This window comes from Mustela nigripes, chromosome 15 (assembly GCF_022355385.1).
Source record: "Mustela nigripes isolate SB6536 chromosome 15, MUSNIG.SB6536, whole genome shotgun sequence".
Lineage (NCBI taxonomy): Eukaryota > Metazoa > Chordata > Mammalia > Carnivora > Mustelidae > Mustela > Mustela nigripes.
In genome coordinates this window covers 280,725-303,725 of record NC_081571.1, presented here as the reverse complement: position 1 = coordinate 303,725, position 23,001 = coordinate 280,725, and the positions used below count along the sequence as shown (strand labels likewise).

At 53.6% G+C, this 23,001-nt stretch overlaps 3 protein-coding genes across 3 annotated transcripts in view; all 3 read right to left on the bottom strand.

The window, feature by feature from the left end:
- Positions 1-218: 218 nt before the first annotated feature.
- LOC132002941 (neurogenic locus notch homolog protein 4-like) lies at positions 219-15,124 on the bottom strand. Its single transcript, XM_059378227.1, has 13 exons — positions 15,091-15,124; positions 14,743-14,985; positions 14,398-14,571; positions 13,762-13,917; positions 11,538-11,658; positions 10,928-11,127; positions 9,596-9,820; positions 7,895-7,998; positions 6,463-6,674; positions 5,456-5,676; positions 4,231-4,377; positions 3,478-3,642; positions 219-499 (listed from the first exon to the last, which is right to left on the bottom strand). Exons 1-13 carry the CDS (start codon positions 15,122-15,124, stop codon positions 219-221), a joined length of 2,283 nt encoding a protein of 760 aa, XP_059234210.1.
- Positions 15,125-15,636: 512 nt separating this feature from the next.
- LOC132002820 (nischarin-like) lies at positions 15,637-18,865 on the bottom strand. The gene is made up of 3 exons (XM_059377993.1): positions 18,652-18,865; positions 16,974-17,080; positions 15,637-15,777 (listed from the first exon to the last, which is right to left on the bottom strand). The coding sequence occupies exons 1-3, from the start codon at positions 18,811-18,813 to the stop codon at positions 15,654-15,656; spliced, it is 393 nt and encodes a 130-aa protein (XP_059233976.1). The 5' UTR covers positions 18,814-18,865; the 3' UTR covers positions 15,637-15,653.
- Positions 18,866-21,700: 2,835 nt separating this feature from the next.
- The window catches only part of LOC132002940 (multiple epidermal growth factor-like domains protein 6), a 32,879-nt gene continuing 31,578 nt past the window's right edge, over positions 21,701-23,001 (bottom strand). The window contains exons 9-10 of the mRNA XM_059378226.1: positions 22,335-22,451; positions 21,701-21,864 (exon numbers count right to left, since the gene is read on the bottom strand). Coding sequence (XP_059234209.1) covers positions 21,701-21,864; positions 22,335-22,451 — 281 coding nt within the window. The remainder of the gene's footprint in view (positions 21,865-22,334; positions 22,452-23,001) is intronic.

The following is a 23,001-nucleotide window of genomic DNA, read 5'->3' as shown; positions in this document are numbered from 1 at the left end:
AGAAGGAAAGATTGTTCCTCTTTTTCCCCGGGTGTATGTGCAGAACTCTGGTATTAACTGGAGGCACAAAGAATTTTGCCTCTAAGGAAATTTCCCATGTTTTTAGGCAGGGACTAAGCTGAGCTGTTTTTATTTTATATTGACCCTTCCTCAGTTTGAATGCATTTATTATTATTTAAAACCAAGTCCTGGGTCTGCCCCCATTGTCCTAGCTCTCTTCACCTAATTGTCAGGTTTCCTTCCCTGTTCAGGCCTGTGTGGCCAGGTAGGGCTGCCATCCTGTAGTGGGCCCTGGCCCCTCGCACCTTTGCTGTCCCACTAACAGAGGGGGTGAGCTCAGGGCAGGCCCAGGGCCTGTTGGGCCTCTTTGCCTGGAGGGCACACTTCGATGTCAGTGTGGGGCTCTGGGCTATTACTGACCTGCAGTAGCTACCAGGGTGACAGATGGAGCAGTCACCCTCTTCCCGGAGGCCTGACGCATCATGGGATGTGAAGGTCCCTGGAGGACACGGAGGAGGGGACCATGTTCCTGGAGAGGGGGGTTAGGCAGTGAAGACGGGCAGCTAAGGGCTCAGGTCACATTGATCCCTGTGGACCCACCTGCTCCATGCCTGGATCAATTAGTGACCCGGCCCCCCACCCATCAGCCTTGTGCTGCCCCCATGGTGCTGAGCTTTTCCTTCCTGCTTTCTCAGAGCTTTTGAAGAGCTGAAATGGCCATGACTTTAGTCTCTCTCCCTAGGATTATTGTCCCCTTACAGAAGGGTAACTCCCTAGGGAAGGACTTCTAGGTAGCAGTGAAGCTATTTAGGGGCGAGAGGCTTTAATCTAGCCAATAGGCTCAGCTGGCTGCCTTCTTGGTGCCAGACACTGGGTTCTCTGGGACTGAGCTGGAACCAGTCCATCCATACTAAGCACATCTCTCTTGGAGATTGCCTTCTCCCAGCCAATCCTTCCACAGTGCCCTGTTGCCCGGCCTGGCTGGGTGGGATGTGCCTGTATGGTTCCCTCCTCTCCAACACGGGTTGCCCCACAACCCCCTTGCATCAGTGGCCCTTGTCCTGGGGGCCTTCCTCTGGCTTTGCTGACCTCAACATTTTCTTGTGACCTGTGCTGTTTGTGCCAGGGACACCCCAGTATACACATCTGGAATGGGAAATAAGAGAAGTCCCTCCAACAGGGAAAAAAGTTGAAGGGAGCAGCTGCATCTGCTGAAAAAAAAAAAAATTTCTGACCAGGAGGGTGGGTAAGAAACTGAAAGGTGTGACTTTAGTTAGGGGAGGTTAAAGTAAGAATCAGCAACTTCAGCAAGAGTGGGTTTAGGGTCTGGGTGGTGGGGACAGGAAGGCAGAACAGTGTTTCCCCAGAGACCAGCTGTCCTCCGTGTGTGTGTGTGTGTGTGTGTGTGTGTGTGTGTGTGTATGTGTGTGACTAATATAATGAGTAGTCATGGGGACAACAGGCCAAGTTCTTTGGACTTGAAATGTAAATATTCTGGGCTAAGAGGTCACTAATTTTAAAGTGGCATATAAACCTTTCACACCTTAGTCACAGGGAAAACAAATGTATGCATCACCTGTGAATCTAACACTTGCAAAGTGTAAGTAGTTACAACTCCTAAAATTGGCAGAAAGATTTGCCTAAATTAATGTAAGACATGGAAGAGACTGAACTTTTGTGGATACCTATTTGTTTGCCAGGCTGCCTGGGGACAGCATAGATATGTGTGTATGCATGTGTGTGTGCCTGTATACACTGTGTGTGCACACGTGTGAGTTTGTGTGTCTCTGCACTGTAAGTACACTTGTGCATATGTGTATGTGTTCTGTGAGGGTGTGTGTATGATGTGAGGATGTGTGTATTGTGTGAGGGTGGGCTCATGCACAGTGTGCTCAGGATGACTTGACTCAGACTTGAGGAAAGCATACTTGTGATCACTGGGGCACCAAAGTGGAACTTTGAGTTCCACTTCCAGGGGCCCAACACCACTGAGGAGCCCTTCTCTATGTGTTGTTCAGGAAGCTGCTCCCAGACGGTTGACCCAGACCAGCATAGGTGATGACATCTGTTTGCCATAATCCTGGTCCAGGTGCTCACCCTGGACCCCCAGGCTGAGTGTAAGTAAGGGACAGGACGTTGTGCATGGGTGAGTCAACAGCTGAAGAAAAGAAAGGGAACAGAGCAGATGGAATGGGCTTGGGGCAGAGATGAGGGGAGGATGAAATCTATGCAGATGGTCTTCACCATTAGTGCAAATACAGTGCCTGGCATGAGGTAGGCTCTCCATGGAGTTTAAATGAGGAAAGAAAGAAAGAAAGAAGCAAGGAAGATAGGTGAGGATGTTGGGGAGAAAGATGAGGGCCTGGGATGCATGGAGACTTGAGAGCTTACCGGTTGGGCAGTAGGCATGAGCTGGGCAAAGCCTGGGCATTTTGGTGCCGGGATGAGGACAGTGAAAGCCAGGTGGACACGAGAGGCAGGTGTCTGAGCCTAGGGAGGGCTGGTACTCCCCTTGATGGCAGGGGGCAGGCCAAGCAGACCCTGGTTGGCAGAAGTGACCCTGGGCATTGGACACAAAGTGGTCCCTCTGAGAGCCAGGCTGGGTATGGTTGTGTGCTCAGGCACGTCAGTGCATTGTCCTTCCTTCCAGCTGGTACAGGCCATGGTGACTGGCGTACAGGAGACCAGAGGCTGGGTGGGGGCACTGGAGAAAGAACTGGGGTCTGGAGATGGGAGTGTTGAGGTGCCTCATAGGAGGTACCAGAAAATTGCCTGAGGTCCCCAGTTGAAGGGCTCCAGCTTGAATCCTGGGTGGGGTTCCCTGGCTTCCCCAAGCCTAGGAGACCAGGTTCCCTCCTGTAGCTCCTGGGGAGGTACCTGAGGGCAGAGGAAAGCCATGGGGCTGGAGGTCCTGAGGTCCCAGGAGCATTTGGAGCCAGCCACACAGGCACTGATAGGAGAGCTTAGGCCCAGGCCAGGGCAGAAGGATCCAGCTGGGCACGGTCCACAGCTTTCTTCAGAGGTGCCACCTTGGATAGGGAGGTCATGGTTCATGGACTCTGTATGTCCCCAACCGGGAATATCAACCCCTGAGGATGAGATCGTTTCCTGCTTGCTAGAATGGAGCCTGGCACAATATGTGTTGAATGAAGCAACCACTGGCCAGAGCCTCCCTTAGGGCATCTCTTCTTCGGGTTGGTCAGTGGCGCAGCCTGGTGTTTCATGGGCAGAGCCCAGCTTTGGGCACAGGTTAAGGGGTGGAGGAGTGGGCCGTGTCCCAGGGACAAGAAGCCCTAACACCAACCCTCAGGCACAGGCCTTCCCCCAGACTCAAGTCCACCCCAGTGGGAACCCCAAAGACCCTGACAAACAGATGTTCCCATTGTGCAGTTTGTGTCTAGGGTGTTAAAGTTGGGAGTTTGAAGGAGGAGGGGCCCATAGCTGGGAGGGGATGGGAAACACAGGGCAGATGCTCACCTGGGCTACTCCTTGTCGTCCCCATGGGGCAGGGCACAGGGTACAGAGTCCCCTGGGGGCAGTAGTGGCCTTGTGGGCAAGGTCCATTGAGGGGAAAGGCAGATTTTCTCTGGGGAGTGGGGCTGGCAGCTCCCCCCTCACAGTAGTAACCAGCTGAGCAGGGTCCTTGGATATAGAAAGACTAGAATTTTAGAGCAGCAAAGGAAACCTTACCAGCTGCCTATGCTATATCTTGCCTCCTCCCTAGTCTCTGTCTGCTGTACCTAACCCCAAAGTATAAGGGAAATTAAAGCATGAAGAAGGGAGTCCTTGACCCTTAGCTGGTGGCTTCCACACGGAATCCAGGGGGAGGGGTAGCTCTAGGAGGTAACAGGTGTGGGCACTTGTTGTACACCAGGCACTGTTCTAAGCTCCTGTTTGTAATGACCACACTCTCCACAGCAACTGTGGGAGGTGTGTACTGTGATCATCCCCACTTTACAGGGGAGGAGACTGAGGTCTGAGAGATGAAGTGACCTGTCCGAGGTCACACCTGCACTAAGTTCAGAGCTAAAATGAGAACCTATTCTTGGCCACAAGCCTGAGGACTTTTAGGGGAAGGAGGGAGGAGCAGGGTTCAAGGGAGGAAGTAGCAGGGGCCCACACTGAGGCAGGCTGTCAGACCCAGACCCATGCTGTGGCCCAGCCAAGGAGAATGCTAGGGGAAGCCACACAGTGGAGCCAGGACCTAGCTCCACTGTCGCTGGTACTCACCCTCAGTCTGCCCGTTGCCCTCTCCAGGGCAATACCTCCCTGCAGGACAGGGATGGCAGGCCCTAGGGGAGAGAGAACCTTCCCGTGGGTTCAGGGTTCCCTCAGGGCAGGGAAGAGCGGAGGATGTCCCTCCTGGGCAATAGTGACCTGTGGGGAAGGCCAGTGTCCCTGAGCACCATGCATCCCAACCCCACAGTGGCTCCCTGGGCCCTACAGTCTCCTACCGTTCACAGCAAAGAAGTGAGGGCAGACTTGAGGGGATGTGGAGAGCACAGTGAAAGGATGTGGAAGAGGATTCTGGCCCCAGTGGTGGGAGAAGGTGGGGAGGATTAGAATCCAGGCGTATGGGGTGGGAACTTTAGGGTGGGTGTGTGTGTGTGCAGACAGCCAAGGTGTGCCTGTGTGCATGTGTGTATACCTGCCCCTGTGGTATGTCTGCCCCTGTGTGATGTCACATCACATCAGCATGGAGGTTTCTGGGGTCATTACTTAGTGAGAGTAAGTAACAGGAGCGGCCTGGCTCCATAGGTCAGGAGGGAGAGTTTCTTGTCATGGAGAAAGTGGGGTCATGTGCACTTTACACAAGCCCCCAATAGCCACCTCAAGGAATAGCTGCCATAAGACCACCTGTTAGGGTGGCCTTGGCCAACAACTTGCTGCAGAGTCTCACACAAGATGTGCTGTAGTCTTCTCTGTGGGGTGTTTACTGAGGGAGGCAGCTTCCCTGGGGTGGGGTTCTCATGGGTCCTCTGGTTGTGCTTTAGAGACACACTGTGGCTGTTGAAGGACAGTGGCACCTTAGGATCAGAGTGGGACTGACCAGAATGTCCTGCCTCTCAGACCTGTGTTCCTCTCTCTGTGACATATGCACACTCACCTCCTGGGCACCTACTGGGAACCTAGAGTAACGAGATATGAGGCTGGTCACAGACCATGTAAAGGAAGGTAGTGGCAGCGTCCCCAGGCAGGTGAGCCTCCCACAACAACCTTCACCTTGTGCCCTCCCTCTGCAGTATGATTAGCCCCATTTTATAGGTGGGTCACTGGCTACCAGAGAAGGCTGAGGTTTTGCTATCAAGCGTTGAGTTCTGAGAGAGGGCTGAGCTTTGGGGGCCAGAGGTCCCAGCTGCACTGAGTCCTGAGGTGCACTGTCCATTGCAGTCATGTCCAGTATCCCTCTACTCTTGAGAGTGAGGGCAGAGACTGGCCCGAGGGCATTCATTACCTTTGGGGCAGGTTGTGGGCTTCACAGTAGCAGCCTTTTGGCAGTAGGTGCCCCCTGGACAGGGCAGGCAGGTGTCAGCTCCAGGCAATGGGCTGAAGGTGCCAGGCTCACAGGGCTGCTCGCTGTGAGCCCCTGGGGGACAGTGAAAACCAGGGGGACATCTGTAGCCATGGGTTCCATCAGAAGGTGAGGGCACAGCACTGCCTCCCAGGCAGATGTACCTGAGGAAATGGAGAACCGTGGCTAAACCTCCTATAGTATGACCATGGGGTCCTGGACAGGTAGAAGGTGGGAGAAAGGGGTGGCCTTTGGAGCCTTAGGTCATCAGAGTTGTGCTGAGGATAAAGCCAGAGTGGCCACAGTCAAGGGCCATCCCTCAGATGGAAGGAGGTCCTCTGGTCCTCAACTCTAAAATGTCTATGCCCCGTGACAAGAAACTATGCAGTAGGGGCTCAGGAAGGGTACTGGGAAGGGTTAGACATTTCCTAGAACAAGCATGGCTCTCTTCTCTAGAATTTCTCTGTCCTCAGGGCCCTGAACAGATGGGGCAGGCCTTCCTTCACATAGGACCCAAACGGAGCTTACTGGTGGCTGTGGCCAGTCTCTACCCCTTTCAACAATAAGGGGAAAATGCACCTGCTAGGAATCTCAGACATCTGTCCGCAGAGGCTGTTGGCGAAGGGGGTAAAGACTAGGGCCTGGCAGGGGTGACAGAGGGCGTGGAGGCTGTCCTGGGGCTGAGTGGGACATGGGGATGGCCCAGCAACCCAGCACTCTAAGATATTGGAAAGTCAGTACTAGGAGGGCCCTAGAAGCTGTGATTAGTTCAGCCTTGTATCTAAGGGATGACACATCAGAGGCTCCTATCCTGAGGCACAATCACCCTAGCCCAGGATCCTCACAGGGGCTGAGGAGTGACCATAGGATCTAGGATTAATCTGTGACTTGGGGGTCATGTCAGACCTGACTTAGGGATACTCCCTCTTTGCAGGGTCAGGGTACCCTACCCTGCATCGCAGAGCTCTGCTTCCATGGCATGGGACATCCCAGGATGGCTGCAGTAGTGCCCTGGGGGACACGGCAGGCACTGGTCCTCACTGGCCAGGCCTGGAGCAGAGGAGTAAAACCCAGGCAGGCATGGCACTGGGAAGCCTGTTCCTCTGGGACAGAAGAAGCCAGGTGGGCAGATGTCATTCCCAGAGAATCCTGGGGCCTCCACCTGTGTAGTCAGAAAGAAGGAAGAAAGGCTGTTCCATCAGAGCTGCAGTCTCAGGTTGCACACACCGCTGCCTAAACCTGCTGGCCCCTGGAGGGTGCAAATAGGAACGTTACATGAAAAATCGTCCCATTACTACATGCTTCTGCCTGTGGCAGCCAGAGACTAAGGAGGAGGAGTGAGGAGGTCCGGAAGGAGTCTCTTACTTCCTAAATCATACTGTTGACTTAGTGGCTTCCCTCCCCTCTACTCTTCATCCCCGGGCCTATTTTCTCTGTAGTGTCAGCGTGGAACTGGGGGCTTCCAGAAGGGGCAGTTTCTAAAAGAGAAGTTGGGGTCCAGAGAGGGCAAAGGGAAGGTATGTTCAAGGTCACATAGCAAGTCAGTAACAAAACGAGAATCAGAGTCAACTATCACACCAATATCACGCCATCTGTTTGTGTAATATGGGTCTGGATGTCCATCTACCCAACTGACTCTCCACTACCCTGTTCTACAGTACAATGATCCTACATATTGACCATTTCTTTCTCACCACTTGGCTTTGAGAACCCCACATACTACCTGTAGCTGCATGCCTAAAGTAGGATGACCATGGGACTTCCCACTGAGGACTGCCGGATCACTATGCACACAGAACAGGATGTTGGCCAGCACCGAATAAAGCCTCTGTTTATGTTACCGCTCTTATCGTTACATGTCATCAACCCCCAGGAGTCACACACTGGAAGGCGAATGACTTAAAAGAAAAAGGTGAACCATGAGAGACTATGGACTCTGAAAAACAATCTAAGGGGTTTGAAGTGGCGGGGTGGTGGGAGGTTGGGGTACCAGGTGGTGGGTATTAGAGAGGGCACGGATTGCATGGAGCACTGGGTGTGGTGCAAAAATAATGAATACTGTTATGCTGAAAATAAATAAATTTAATTAAAAAAAAAAGGTCACTGCCACCTTGGCTTACAGATGCCATGGATTAGAAGACACTGCTGATTTTAGAGATGTTAAATGTGAAAAAGATGCACATCTTAGAATCACTGATAAGCTATCACAGGGTGGGTCCCACACTAGGCCCTGGTGACACAGAGGTGAGAATGGTCCTGCCCTCAGGGCACTCGACCCTCAGCCTAGTAGGAGACACTGGCCAGCTCTGTGGTCCAGTACCCCGGGGGTGTTGCAGGTGGGCTCAGATACACGTCTGGAGGGCCATGCCCAGCGTTACATACCTTGTGTCTGAGGGGTGTGGGTGACACTGCTCCTCCTGTGCAGTAGTAGGCCGCGTGGCAGAGCCCTGATGGCTGGGACAGCCCTTCTGATGAGCAGAACATCCCTAGAAGAAGCAGACCCACTGGCTCTGGCACCAGCCCAGTCTCTCTTGGGCTGTGCCTGACCTGTTCCTCCCTTCCTCAGCTTTCAGAGTAGCACAAGGTGTTGGCAGGATGGCCAGGCAGAATACAGGGAGTGCGGGGCAGAATGAGCTAGAGAGACATGGATCTGCCCTGACCAGGCAGCAATTTCTCTCCAGCAACCCCTGGTCTCTGAAGAAAACATGGGGCTGGTCTTGCCCGAGCCCTGGAGCTACATGTGGGGTGGGCTGGGCCACAGGGTATGAGGAGGACTGGAGAATCCAAAAGATGGTGGGAGCTGTGGGCCTGTAGGTCAGTGGGGCCCTGGCCCATATTTGAACATGACTTTGTTTTCCTTGCCCTAGCTGTTAGACTTGAGAGGGGCTGCCATGACAGTACAGGTCCAGGGGACCAAGGCACATTCCCTCATGGACTCGGTTGATTGCCCTTCTTCTACTTCTCTTCATTTTCTTCTCAGCCCTTTAGTCGAGGCTTCCCAAGGTCCCGTGAGCCAGAGTCCACCAACCTGCTGGGCACAACTCACAGTCCAGCTCTGCACTGGCCCCTTGCCTGGGCCCAAATGTCCCCCGAGGGCATGGGTTGGCCATGGCTGAATGGGAGCCGGGGGGACAGAAGTAGCCCTGGAGGCACAGGTTGGGTCCACCAGCCGTGGGACCTAGAGGGCAATGGCAGGGTTAGCCTGAGCTTGCAGTGGGATCACTACCTTCTGAGCATCCTGGTCAGAGACGGGAACCCCAGGCTCTGAAGCTGACCTGGCCCAGGTCTTCAGTCAATGTTCTTTATTCTTTGTCCAATTTCTGGGCATGTTGGCTTGGAGGGAGACCCTCAATGGCTACCCAGGAGACCTCTGTGGGCTCCAGAGATCTCCAGCCTTGAGGCTATCTGTTGAGCGTAAAGCTCCCTTTCTCCAGAAGGTGGCACTCGTCCCTGCTGGACATGCTGGTCTGCAGACACCACTGCCTTGCTATGGCTTCTCTGCCAGGCCAGTAGCCACCCATGTATCTCTAAACACGACCAAGGCCCTGTCATGACCTCAAGTGTGCAGAATGTACCTTGAGAAAACTGAGTCAGGTCACAGCCACCTAGATCCTCGGGTCCTAGACCTCAGACTGTCCTGTCCTGCATCTGGTGCCTATTGTCCTGAGCTTGGCACAGGGTATGCCAGGGTATGAGTCGTCATGCAATGCCTCTTCCTAACATGTCCTTTCCTTGTACCTGGCTGGTTTTGGTGTCCCCTTCCCTCCACTCTACTGTCAGTTGTCAAGGGGTGCATGTAGATCGTAATACTATGACAACCAAACTTCTGACATAAGAATTCCTAAGGTACCTTCTAAAGCCAAATCTAAAGGAGGACATAAGGGAGATACCAGGGGTCTCCTTTTGCACTGAGCCAATTCACTGTTAGTCCCTGCCCCGCCCCCTTGCCCCCTGCCTTTTAGAAGGGAGGTGATCTCTTCCTTGTCAAGTAGGCATCACTTCTGCAGGGGCTCGAACTACCAGCACCTTACCCTGGGACCCAGAACAACATGGGGGCCCTGTGTTCAGCCCCAGTGAGCCTACCTGTGCCTGAGGCTTCACAGTAGAATCCTGCAGGGCATGGCTCACAAGAGCCCTTGGCCTCCTGGGGCTGGAATGTTCCGTTCTCGCAGGCCCTTGGCTGTGGAGATCCCTCTGGACAGTAGAAGCCACGGGGGCACCGGAATGATGTAGGGGTGGCTGAAGTCTGGCCAGGAGGACAATAATAACCTGGCGAGCATAGCCCATCTGGGAAGGGTTTTCCGGACCCTGTGGAGAAGGGATGGAGGCATGCTGAGTCCACGATGGTGGGCCTGGCTGCCAATGAGATGGAAAAGGAGAAAAGGGACCTGGAAGTATGTCTGGATCTATGCCTAAGCTTGGAAGTGCAGTGTGCCCTGAGGCTCAAAGAGTTAGGCTTTGTAGCCAGACCCCATGTCCCCTCATGCTCAGAGCTCTCTCCCTGTGCAGCTGTGCAGGAGGCCTTTCTCAACTTAGGTTTTTCATCTGCAACAAAACAGCCTTATTCTAAGGATAAGTGAGTTAAAAGGCCTGTCTGGTCATATCCCATGGGCTCATGTAGAGCCAAAGTGAGAGAGTACTGACTTAGGAACCTAGAAGTAGAGGCTCTGTTGTGGTTGTTGGAGGTGTGCAGGGTTCTCCTGCCTTGGCTGCAGGTGATGGACCAAAGCCTCACATCCTCAGCCTTTTTATGGTGTGACACAGAATAATGCTCCTAGGGGGTTCCTGGGGGACCATTTGTGGGAATTCATACCTCCCTTCTTCTGCTTCCCAGCACTGTTTACTGCTCTACCATATCTGGTTCTAGGTGATCTATACATGAATGTGGTAGACAGCTACAATGGACAAAGACACACCGTACTTTGTCCTCCTTCTCTTTCCACTGTGGTACTGCCTCTCATTCTTAGGCTCAACTCTGGCAGGGTCTCCCTGAAGTCCTGTCCCCTGCCATTCTGGACAGAAGCCCCTGTTTCCTAAACAAGGCCATCAACTTCAAAGCCTGCAAGAGCTTCATGAAGCCTCAACCCCTGTGGGATCAATGTCCCCCCAACTCCAAGACAACTGGAGTGTCTTGTCTTCCAGAAATCAGTGTGCTTGTGCTGGGATATTCATGTTCTTGGTTGTCTTTTTCTATCCCCTTCCCCACTGTCAATTCTCAGGGGTCAGTGTCAGGTCATCTTTGCCTTCTCTATCCATCCCCGTGTTCAGGCCTCAGGCAATGTCTCCTATATAGAGCTTCAGGTCATATGTGATGGGAGGGAAACTATGATGTTACCCGCATGCAGGCTGAATGCCTCTGGGATAAACGGATCAGTTAAGGACCCTGCAAAGTCCCAGAGAAATGGCTAGTGTCACCTGAATCTGAGCAGAACTGTCCTGCAGGACAAGGCCTACAATCCTTAGCACTGCGTGCGCCAGGCCATTCTCGGAAGGTGCCCCTGGGACATGGGTGCTGGGTGGGACTCCAGGTACCCAAAGGGCAGTAGTAGCCAGGAGGACAGTTCACTGGCCAAGTAGGCCTGGCACCTGGTCTCTGGATCCTGAAGGAACAGAACCTGTGGAAACAGCCAGTAGGTGGTCAGCAATGACAGCCAGGGCCTTCTGTATCCCTAGGTTCTCTAGACAGTGAGGGTCTTCTAGGGGAAGGAAGCTCCCAGAGCACAGAGGGATTTGGGCAGAAGCGAACCACCCCCTAGACCATCTGAGGTCAGAGGAAATGGACATCAAGATGGACAATAGCCTCTTTCCTCATGGGTCTTGTACTTGAAACCTACAGCTCTTCAAGGCCCCTGCATTGGCATTAGGGTTTTAATTACATTGGGCTCTGAAGGGCAAGGGTTCCTGGAAGGCCTGTGGTCACTGGTCCCTGCAACATGGTTGAGTCCCTCTAGCTTCAGAGAGGGCAGGACAGGTCAGGTGTCACCCAGATAAAGAAGGAACCCCAGACCCAGCAACATCTCCTCACTTTCCAGCCGGGCATATCTTGCAGAGGCTCTGTCCAGGTTCATCCTGATACTGCCCTGGGGGGCAGAGCTGGGGTTCCAGACTTCCTGGGGGGCACGAGTGCCCAACAGGGCAGAGAGTCCCTAGAAAAGCCACCGGAGATAATGATTTCCTCTTGGGAGATCCCCCATCTCCTTCCAGCCAGAGCCCACAACAATTCTTACTCCCTCTAGGTGAATGTGGTTGAGGGGATGGGGTATGTGATTCATGGTGTTTCTGATGTGTGACTCTCTTGGGTCTGGTCCCTTATACTTCAGCCCCACCGATACCTCGAGGGACACTCCAGCTGAAATCCAGCTCTGTGTGGAAGGTCCACGTGGGAACCTCCTGGCGGCCTCTTGTGGGAAGAAGCAAGATCTGTAGTGACAGGGCTGAGTGGGGTGAGGGACAGTGCTCTCCACAAATTGGGTTTTGAAACTGGGAACCTCACAAGTTACCTGAGGCAGCCCCAGGCTTCCAGTTCAGAACATCTCTCACCAACAGTGTTACCAGGGGTCCTAGTCCTATGAAATATTCTTCAAATCATACTCTTTGGGATGTAAGTTTGGGAAATGCTATGTCAACCAAGTCCCCTGGAGACAACCTGTGCTCTTCATCATACATAGCACTAATAAGCATTAGGAAACCTGTCCATGTTCATGATCTCAGTTTTCCACTGGCCTTGGATTAATGAAGGCATGAGATGCGGGTTACCAGGGAGCTAGTTTAGAAGAGAGACCACAGGAAGAGATGGAACAGGATCAGAAACCTGTACTCTTCAGGATGAAGAGTTGAAACTCTTTTTTTCTTTTATGTATGGACTTTTTAAACTTCTGGGGATAGTTGATGCATTTTTTTGGAGATGTGGTCCTAAATAGGTTGTACTCTGGGTTGGGGCTTTGTCCATGCTAAGACCAGATCTCCCAGGGAGGACAGTGTAGGGGTATCCCTCCTAAGAGCTGCAATATGAGAGGGAGCCTCCCTGTTTGGTGAGAAGCCCCTTCCCATTTAAGTGCTATCAGGTTGTAAGCTTGGTGAGAGCAGAGCACTGGAATCTCTTGGCTCTCTACAGACAGTGCCTGACATACCGGTCAGTGACTGCTGGTTGGAAGACTGCCTTAGAATGGAGATCATAGGCCGAGTGGTCTGCAGGCTGGATCTGCCTACAGTGGAGCTTCTCTTGGCTTGCACAGAAATATAATCTTTTAAACTTAGTTGCCTGGATTTGCAGCTTTCTTTGAGCCCTGATGTGCACTGTGGTCTCTTCATACATTTGCATTCATAGCTGGCCTGGACCCTGCAGGTGTGATCCCTACTGCTAGGAGGGGTTCTTTCATGTCCTTCCAAATCTCTCTGACTGGTATTCTGGTGACAATTTGTGTGGATCTGCAAAGATTGTGTCCTGGCCAGTTCCTTTTTTTCTATTCAGTGGCTGACCTTCCCTTGCACAGCACACTTGTTAAAGGTTCTCAGGGCCGGGCATGATTCCTAGGAACCAGGGGTGACTTAACTGTGCTTTTCTTTATTGCAGGAAAGAATGTCAGAATGCAACTGAGTAATGTAGTGATAGAGCCAACTTTCAATACATTCTGATAAAAAAAAAAAAAGGGAATCTGCTTTAAACTTTTAGTATAATTACATGCATCTCAAAACTGATGTATAATTAAAAACTCTAGTAAATTACATACATCTCAAAACCAACCTGTTCTTGGTTCTCAGCTGAGAACAGAGGCCCCAGAAGACAGAAGTGTGTCCCCTCTCCCAAATGGATTTCTAATGCACTCTTGTCTTTGGAGTCCGAGCTTCTACCCATTCTCTGCTGGACCCCGGGTAGCACATGAGGGGGAAGACCCTTCCTGTCCCCTTATTATAGTTTCTTACACAGCTTTCCCCCCAAGCATGGGATTCTCCATTTTGACTGATTTTTTAAAAATGCTTCTTGTTTCTTCCTTTTCTCACCACTCATCCCATGCATCGCCCATCTCCCTTTCTGTGCTTTGGGCTCATGAGGAGCTTTGCTAACACTTGGTGTTTTCAGTCCCTTCCACGGCAGGTTCCAGGTCAAGAGGGCCCGTCACACTGCAGTTGGGCCTCAGGAGCCTGAATACAGAGGGAGAGCCCACAAGCATGTCTTCTTTCCAGGCTGGCCCACTGGGACTCCCATAGTACCCTACCCCTACCCAAATGTCGAGGAGGTCCGCTCTTACCTGGACTGTGCCCAGAGACAGAGGCCCTGGGGCAGAACCAGCCTCCTTCACATGGGGCCTCTGGGAAGCTCAGGCCAGCCCTGGAGCAGAACCAGCCACCTGGGCATGGCTGGCAGTCCTCCTGAGATGTGGCCCCAGGGATGGGCAGGAGAGAGCCTGCAGATACACACTCCATAGCTACCGTCAGGGGGCCCCTCTCCCAGATGGAAACCCAAGGTGGTGCCTCTCAGACTGAAAAGCTGTGGCCCTGCTCTGCCTGCTTAACCTCCTAGGCTGCCTCACCACATGTGGTCTGGGACCTGACAAGCTGAAGTGCATCTCATCCCCATATCTTTGCTGCAAGGCCTCACTCATTTCTTGAGGTGCCTCTGCCATACACCCCCTCCATGTTCAAGTACCCCCTCTCCCCAAGAGCCTGGGCCCAAGCTCTATGTCACCTCATTCATCATTCTACCCCTAAGCCCCAAGTGATGTGGATGCAGGATGGACATTGCTCTTTAAGTACAGTTTGGGGGTTTCTTCTCTGCCCTTCCTAAGATATCTTCCCAAGGCTGGACCTCTACACCTTTCTCTTCTCAAGGGACCAGGGCACACCCTTGCCCTTCTGGTACCCCCCACCCCACATCGGTAACTTACCTGGAGGGCATGGAGTGGGTCTGGGGCTGCCTTTGGGACAAAAGTGGCCTGGAGGACAGAGGTCTCCTGTGATTCCATCAGTGGGGTTGGGGACAGCTGCTGCTTGAATGCAGTGGAACCCTGCCCTGCAAGGCCCAGATATGGCCACCAGCCCAGGCAGGAGGCAGTAGGAGCCTATAGGAGAGAGGGAAAGACAGGATCCCCAATCATGGGGAGGGGAGAGATTGGGGCACTTCCCACCCCAGCCAGCAGATGTACATTGCTGTCTGTGGTCACCTGCCCTCCATGGTCAGGGAGGATGGGGCCTAGTATGGCTGGGGTGGAGGTATGTCCCTATCCCCTTACCTGGATCACAGAGAGTGCAGTCTGACTGCTGGACACCCCCTCTCTGTGGCCTGTAGGTGCCTCGGGGGCAGGGGAACTGAGAAGCAAAGGACGTGGAGGCTGGGCAGTAATGGCCTGCAGGACACTCATTCCCCACCACAGAGGAGGTGTTTGACGGGCAGAAGAAACTACAGAAAAGACAAGTGGGGAGGGGCGGTTCACAGGGCTCGGTGGCCCCACCAGCATGGAGCAGGGCAGAGATGGCTGCCCAGGTTCACCTTTTATTGTAGGCCTCAGGAAATCTGCTGGGGACATAGCTCTGCTACAGCTCAAGGCCCCAGGGTGGGTGGAGGTGGGGGGATGGGGTACTTAAATGGCTTGAATTTGAGCAAAAGAGCCTCATGTTTGAAATTAGGAATGATACCCAATAAAGAGATCAAGAAGTGTGGCTAGAAGATGGTGCAGTTCTACAGAGAACTTTTTTTAAAAGTCACAGCAAAATCAGGTTGAAAGGGGTCTTCACAAGCATCTGGTCCAGGCACGTCCTATAGCAGGAAAGCACACCCTGCACGGCTGGACCCGTGAACCCCCAGGATGGCCTCTCAGCACTCACCCCTCAGGACAAGACTCACAGTGGCCCTGGGCGGCCAGCCTGTTGTAGGTACCGGCTGGGCAGGGCCTGGGGGTAACAGTGCCTGGGGGACAAAAGTGCCCTGAAAGGGAAGCAGGTCCAATAGGTCAGGTCCACAGGAAACACCACTTCCTGGCTCTCAGAGTGCTCCCAGCCTAAACCCAGTTCCTTTAGGACCAGGGGACCCTGGAGTCCGGTCTGAGTGGTGGCCTTGGGGCTCGCTCCCTTCCCACCTTCCCAGGCTCCTCCTCAGACCAGCCCCCAGAGGTACCTGCAGGGCAAGGGCCACTGGTCTCTTCTCCTAGGGAGCCGTTGGGCACGAGGGCCCCATGGCGGCAGAAGAAGCCTGTGCTGCAGGGCCCAGAAGGGCTGGTGAGACCTGCTGAGCCGCAGTAGTGGCCAGGAGGGCACGGGGAGCAGGCAGCCTGCAGGAGATGCCCCCGTTAAGATGCCAACCCCCAGCTCTATCTGGGGCAGGGAAGCAGTGACTGCATCAGGAGACCTGAAAGGGGCCTCAGGTCCCAGAACAGCTTGTCCTGGTTCACCTTCCTCCATCCACAGCACCCCTGATGGCCACTCGTTTCCCTCTCCTTGCACATTCTCCCGGGGTGGCCCGGGGGGGGTGGTGGCCACAAAGGCTTAATGCTCCAAACTACTCCATCAGCAGCTTGTTCTGCCTGCTTTCTTTTTTTCCTCTCTACCTCCGTGTCCTTTCATAGTTTGACCAGTCACACTAGGGGAAGCCTATCCTTCGATCTACCTCCAGGGAAGCCCTTTCTGCTCATTCAAGTGTGGGGGATTTTGGGGCTTATGACAAGTCAGGAATATTCCTTTCACAATAGGAGGCCCTCTGAATAGTGAACTACAAACTGTGATTTGGAGGTGCTTGTGAATAGAACCAGATATTAAAGTTGCTTTTGGAATCTGGCAATTTAAATAGAATTTTGTGCATCCTCTGGTGGCCCTTTATTATATATTAATGTGTATAATATATTATGAATATATATATGAATTATATATTAATATGTATTATAAAGTAATGTCTCAGGTCACTCCTTTGCTCAAACCTTGCTTTGGCCTCTATCTTACTCAGGTCCTCAAGGGGAGCCCAGGGTGCTACATGGCTGGCTCCTCCCTCCCTCTCCAACCTTCCTCCAGCCCACCCTCCCTGAGTACTCTCCTTGTGCTCCTGGCAACCCCTAACATGCACCGACCACACGGGGTTGGGGAGGCGGTTGCTGTTCCCTTTGTTTCCAAAGTCACCGTTTATAGTCATACGCATAGCCCACAGGCAGGTGCTGGAAGTGGCTATGTGCTAGGCACTATTCTGACACAGAGTAGGGAACAAAAGACAAAACTCCCTAGCTTGGTGGTTCTTATATTTTAGTGGGGAATACAGAAAATAAATAAGGCCAGTAAAAACATGCTATGGTAGACTATGGTATGTGCTAAGGAGGGCTAAGGAAGATCTCCCTGGGAAAGTGACTATAGTCCCCCAGGAAGGAGAAGCTAGCCAGGTGGCTCTGTTCTCCAATCCCCGTTTGACCTCAAGGGCAGTATGGCTTGGCTAGATCCAGACAGGGCCCATACCCAGCCTCCTCCTGGGCTGGGGTCTCCCTACCTCTGAGCTGAGCTTGGTGTGTATGCTGAAGGTGCCAGGTGGACAGGGCTGGGGCACGGCTGAACCCCTGGGACAGTAGTGTCCTTGAGGACATGGGCCAGCCTCCTCTGGAACCAAGAAATGTATGGTGAGTAGAAGGTATTCTGAAGAACTCCCTCCGCATCACTGGTACAGTCTCTGGGCCCTGGAATTGGGTTGCAAGTCTATTCTGCAGGTCGTACCCTCTGCACCTGGCTATTCCAGCAGAGCCCTGTATTGCTGTTACAGAAGGGAAGAGATTGGGGAAGCTGTTCCTGACATGGGGTGGTGGCATCTGGAAGGGAGGCAGGGCACCTGAGGGAGGCAGGGCCTCTCTAGAAGTCTCAAGTGTCAAGGTCTAGGGGATAGGCAGACAGCGTTTGAGACTGAGGCAAGGTTTCTGTCACCATCCCAGCTCTTTATGTAGAAGCCTTTGTAGATCTTCCCATGCTGGTTGGCATTTTATTTTATTTTAAAGATTTTATTTATTTATTTGACAGACAGGGATCACAAGTAGGCAGAGAGGCAGGCAGAGAGGTAGAGAGGAAGCAGGCTCCCCACCAAGCGGAGAGCCTGATGAGGGGCTCGATCCCAGGACCCTGAGATCATGACCCAAGCTGAAGGCAGAGGCTTTAACCCACTGAGCCAACCAGGCGCCCCAGTATTTTAACATTTTTTCTAGTTTCTGGAGATGCCTAGCTATGTCTTCTTCCTCTCCCTCCACCTACACGGGACCTGTTCCAAGAGGCCTGCCACCAGGGCTGCTTGGTGACTGAAGATGGGAACCAGCCAGATCTGGGCTATTGCAGAGGAGGCTATTGTAGCTGGCAGGTCAAGAGCTGGAGGGATGAGCTGTGCATTAGACAGTGACCTCACCAGTGTCCGGGCCTCCCTGAGGACGGTACAACTCTCAGGGCCCGAGGGCAGCTGCAGAGTGGCAGAGAGCTGAACTGGGCCTGGGCCAGTGGGCCTGGGCACTCAAATTGGTTACTGACTGTGTGTCTTTAGGCAAAGCACACTCTCTTCCTGAGCCTCAGTTTCCCTTTTGCCAGAAACAAGCATTGTACTAGATCATGCCCTGTAGTCCCTGGATTCCAAAAACAACTTGAGCCCCAGAAGATAAAACCACTGGAATGATCCCTCAGCTATACAGTGAGAACCACTTGGGAGGGCTAACAAATTGACCATACCTGGGCTGAGCCTCACCCTCAACACTCTGATCTGATGGCCTGGCCCTCCCACCAACCCCATATCAGTCAGTACATGCCAGGTGACTCAAAAGCATGGCTCAGCTGAAGAGGACTTTTCAGTGACCCCTAATGTGAGGTTTCTCAGGTCTGCTTTGGTGTCAGTCCTCAGTCTGGCCTGTGTGGGACACAGGAGTTCTTGGGGTGTCCTGCTGAGGAGGGATAGTAGGTAGTGGAAACAAATGCCGAAGTGCTATGCATGCTGGGGACCAGTGTCCTGCTCTCCCATAAATGAGAGCTCAGGAACACAGGTGGCCCAGGTTGGGTACCCCAATTCTCTTGGACAGAATAGACTCATTGGTCTCTCTGGTTGACAGAGTGGATGGAGGGCTCTGAATCTGTCTCCTACCTCCTGGTTGGTGGGCTTAGGAAAGGAAACAGGGGATAAGTGTCCAGCAGGGAGGGCCTGGTACCTTCAGTGCCGGCCTCTGGATTGGGCCGGGTGGACCCTCTGGAGCAGAAGAAACCTTCCCAGCACTGTCCGCCGGCTTCTGTAGCATTGGCGCTGGGGCAGAACCTACCTCCGTCACAGGCTTGACATCCTGGCAGGCTACTAAGTCCCAGCACGGGGCCATAGGTGCCTGGGGGGCAGGGCTGCCAGTTAAGCCCTGTCCCTTCAGGGCAGTAGAAACCTGTGCAGGGATCAGGGCAGAGATTAGAGCCTGAGGAATCGGGGGTGGGGAGGAAGGTGGCAGAGGGCAGGCTTTGGGCACTGGCTTAGAGTCCAGCATGGAGGCCTGGCATCTCTGCTATGGGGCTCCTGCCCAGGAAGTAGAAATGCTCTGAAAATCCAGAAGTTACTGCCTTATTATCAGAATAGCTAGATCAGGCCTGAAGATAACAGTCATGTTAACTGCTCTGCCCACTCCTCCCTTTTGCTTTGGACCCTTTGCTTAGTGAGCCAGGCTCTTGGCAGGAAACTAACCTCTCGGACACAGCTGTGGGCTCAACCCTGGAACACAGTAGTGGCCGCTGGGACAGATGTAACATTTTGCTGTGTGGGTGCCAGAGGCATAGGAGCCAGGAGGACACAGAGAGGGGTCAGCCATTTCCAGAGGACAAAAGTGCCCAGAGGGACAGGATCTCCCAGAGAGCCCCTCCACGGGGGTGGTAGTGACAGTTCCGCTAGTGCAGGACATGCTGGAAGAATGGGGGCCAAACAAAAGGGGGCCTCAGTCAAGGGGAGTCGCCCAGGGACACACAGCCACAGGCAGTAAATGGTCCTTAAGCATAGTCCTTGGACACTTCCGAGCCCGCTCCTTCCTGAATCCTGGCATGACTTAACCTCCACAAGTCTGCAAGTGGCCCACAGGCCCTGCAGGTCAGTGGGGGGTCGCCCCTTCCTGATTTTTGGTATTTCTTCCCCTTGTTCTCTGGATGGGTCTGGATCCTGGAATGGAACCAAATCCTCACTCTGTAGACACTGTTCCCTCAACTCCATGTGGCTGTGTTTGCCCACCCTGGGTAGCAGGGTGCCAGCCAGATTGGCAGGTGGCCACCAGAGCAGAGTCTCCCTCCAGAGCAATCTTGACATCCTTCTGGGGTTCTGTTCCCTTCCTCAGACCAGGTACCAGGTGGGCATTGGGTGGGGACAGGAGCTCCTGCAAAAGTCAAAGCAACAGAGGAAAGAGGCCCCAGGGGGAGACATTGAACTGAATTAGGCTACCACCCCTTGGATTTTTCCCTCTGGGCAGACCAGTGTGGAAATGCTTCCCCCTCTCAGCATCCAGAGGACAGGGACAATTCAGCTTGGAGTCCTGGAATCAAATTCACTGAATGAAAGGAAGACACTTGCCATTCTGCAAGGGAGTACCCAAGTGGAGGAGGAATAACAAGGCCCTGAAAGCATCCTCAGGGCAAAGGAGGAAGGTCAATAGTTCAAGTGAGGCTTCCTGAGTTCCAGGTTGGGGGAGGGTTCTTGGGAGGGGAAGGGACTGTTGAACAGAGTGGGGAGGGCATGTGGGGAGAAGGGTCCTGTGCTTGGCCCTGAACAGCTTAACACTGTCCTCCATTTAGGTCTATGGCTTGTGTGCAGAGAGAATGGCTTAAAACCCATAGAGACCAGCCTTCAACAGTAGAGAGCTGGAAGGGACTTGATCTTCTGCCCTGTCATGGTTGGAGTAGCCCCAGAGGCAGTGAAGTACCCTCTAGGCAGTAGTGCCCAGCAGGGCAGAGGAGGCCTTGTGTCCCATCAGTGGGGTCCTTGCTGGTGGCTCCTCCCTTACACCAGTGTCCTGCAGCACAGTCTCCTAGAAGAAAGGACACCTTGTCAGCCCTGCCCACTGCACCCCTTGCTGAAGAACATAGCACAAGGCACAGGGCTGTTCATGCTGTCCCCACATCCTGCTCCACTATGGCCACAGACTACAGGAATTCCTGACCCCAAACCAGCCTGAGCAGCCCAGACCCTGGGACAAGCAGGATCCTGAATCTCCTCCAGGTTTAGTCAGTACCAAGTTTCCAGGTCAAAGAGACTGTGAGGTCTGGGCAAGTCCAAGATTTGCCCTCCTCAGAGACTGCCAACTGCCAGGCCCAGATTTTCCTTATGGATCAAAACATTTCCAGCCATTTCACAGGGAAGCCGCCCAACACCCAAGAAAGTGACACCCTCCTTTTTTCCCCTACCCAAATCAGCTAACAGGGGGTGGGGGGTTGGGGGCAGAGATGCTAAAGACCCTGTACAAGGGCCCCTGCCCACGGTGTTGGTGGGGACTTAGTGCTGACATGGGTAGCTGGGGTATGGTTCTACTTTGAGACATGCATACCTTGATGAAGGGACTCCCAATTCGTGGTGATATAAGATCACCTGGAAAGCTCTTTAAAACTAGACACCGAGGCCCCATCTCACATTTCCTGACTTTCTAGGGTGGGTTGGGGGAACACAGTGTTCCTGATGGAAGGAGTCTTGGGAAGGTAGGGGATTCTTTGTCCAACAAATTCTGCTTCTCTGCCTCCATTTTTACCAGTGATCCAGGTCCATGTAGTTTCTCCCCAGTGCATCTCCTCCTCAGCTTGCTCTGGGACCCGCCAGTCAGGTCCACCCACCGCCTGATTCTTTTTCTGCCCTCCAGGACATACCTGTTGGTGCCATGAGCCCTGCCAGTGCACAGAATTTCCCAGCAGGACACAGCTGGCATTCAGTGATGCTCCTTAGTCCCCTCCGAGATCCATAAGTACCCACTGGGCACCTGTGGAGTGTGGCCACGGCTGTGCCCAGTGGACAGAAATAGCCTTGAGGACAAGGATATAGGTGGAAGTCTTGGATGGGCCCAGCACTTGAGTCGCAGTAATAACCTGGCCAGGAGTGAGGGATACTCAGGAGAACTATCCCCTCCATGAAGGCAGTTGGTCATAGCAGGTCTCTTGCCTCAAGGACCATGCCGTGGAGCTCAGGATCCAGACAACTGCCCTTGTGGAGCTCTCCCTCATGGCCTTGTCCCCTTTGCTGTCACCTGAAGATCTTTACTGCCTCTCACCTGCTGGGCACTGCCCGCTGGGGGCCTGGAGACCAGCCTCCTTGCAGTAGAAGCTTCGTGGGCAGACCTGGCACGCAGAGGGCATGGTCTGCTCTGGAAGGCTGGAGAAGGTGCCCACAGGACATGGTGTTGGCCTATGTGATGCTGCGGCTGAGGACACAGGGAGGCAGCATGGTCTGGCTAAGGGGACGCCACAGTAGGATCTCAAGGCAGGGCCTACCATGGTGTTGACTATAAGATGTGCCTCTGCCAACATCCCTGAAGCCCGGCTCCCTTGCCCCTCGATGACACACAGGGACCCCAGCCCTTCACTTGTAGCTGGAATTACCTCATCAGGACTCATACCACTGAGAATCCTGGTGTGACACGGCCACTGACTTCTGTTCATACCAAACAATTCGAACCACAGAGAACACCCCAAGTGTATGTTAACCATGCCCCTCTGCAATACCCCTTGGCTGTTGGCTGGACCATGCATGGCACACCTTTTCCCTCTGGCCTCTTCCCAGGTACCCCAGGGTCCAGTTGAAAACTGAGGAATGTGGTCATTGTGATCTCTTAGCAGACCTCTGGGCGGGAGGGCACATCGGGCTGAGAGTGGGGCCCCTGGAGACACTCACGGCAGAAGGTTCCTGGGGGGCAGGGGGCCCCTGTCAGCCCGTCCTCTGGAGCTGGGGACACTGCTCCTTCAGCACAGAAGTAGCCAGCCTGACAGGGCCCGCTGGGAGTGGACAATCCTGGAGGTGAGAGCGGGTGCCGGGCTCGGGATGAGTAGACTCGTTATGCAGACAGATGAGGGTCCTCGTGCAGTGTCAGGCCCCAGAGGATTGAGAGTCACAGCAGTTGCTGAGCCGATGTGGAGTGCTCCATCTCCTTCTCTTCCCTACCCAGCCTCATGGTACAGGTGCCACTCTCATTCCACAGAGGGCCCGAGGCATTACCATTAGTAGCAGAGCTGAGACCTGTGCATAGGCTCACTGTGTTCTACCATCTGAGGGTTGTTGAAAGCTGGGGCGGGAAGTGTCTGGTTCACATCTGGGTCCCCAGTGACCAATAGCACTGAGTCACAGTAGGTGCTCAGGAAATCACTTAGACATGGAGACCAGTGAAAGGGCATGAGCGAGGGGCTACCGAGCCCCTCCTTCTGAAGAGAGACCTGCCCTTCCCATGCTATTCTGCAATGACCCACCTGTGCTCCCTCAACCATGACAGCAGCAAGTTTATGTCAGCACAGACTGGCCTGTGAGCATGCCAAGCCCACCATCCCATTAGGCAGGTGCAGGCATC

Bases quoted from the DNA above. Each gene is read 5' to 3' on its own strand.
- LOC132002941 (XM_059378227.1), bottom strand. From the start codon at position 15,124: ATGAGGCTCTTTTGCTCAAATTCAAGCCATTTAA. The intron at 11,659-13,761 runs GTAAGAGCGGAC...TGGCTTTTCTAG, and splicing joins TGTCTCTGGGCACAGTCCAG to GGACTCTCTGCCCTGTTGGG. The intron at 7,999-9,595 runs GTAGGCTCACTG...TGCTTCTTCTAG, and splicing joins CTGTGAAGCCTCAGGCACAG to GGATGTTCTGCTCATCAGAA.
- LOC132002820 (XM_059377993.1), bottom strand. From the start codon at position 18,813: ATGGCCCCGTGCTGGGACTTAGTAGCCTGCCAGGATGTCAAGCCTGTG. The intron at 17,081-18,651 runs GTACCAGGCCCT...TCTTGGTTCCAG, and splicing joins TCCAGAGGCCGGCACTGAAG to AGGAGGCTGGCCCATGTCCT. The intron at 15,778-16,973 runs GTAGGGAGACCC...CATCTCCTGCAG, and splicing joins ACACCAAGCTCAGCTCAGAG to GCTGCCTGCTCCCCGTGCCC.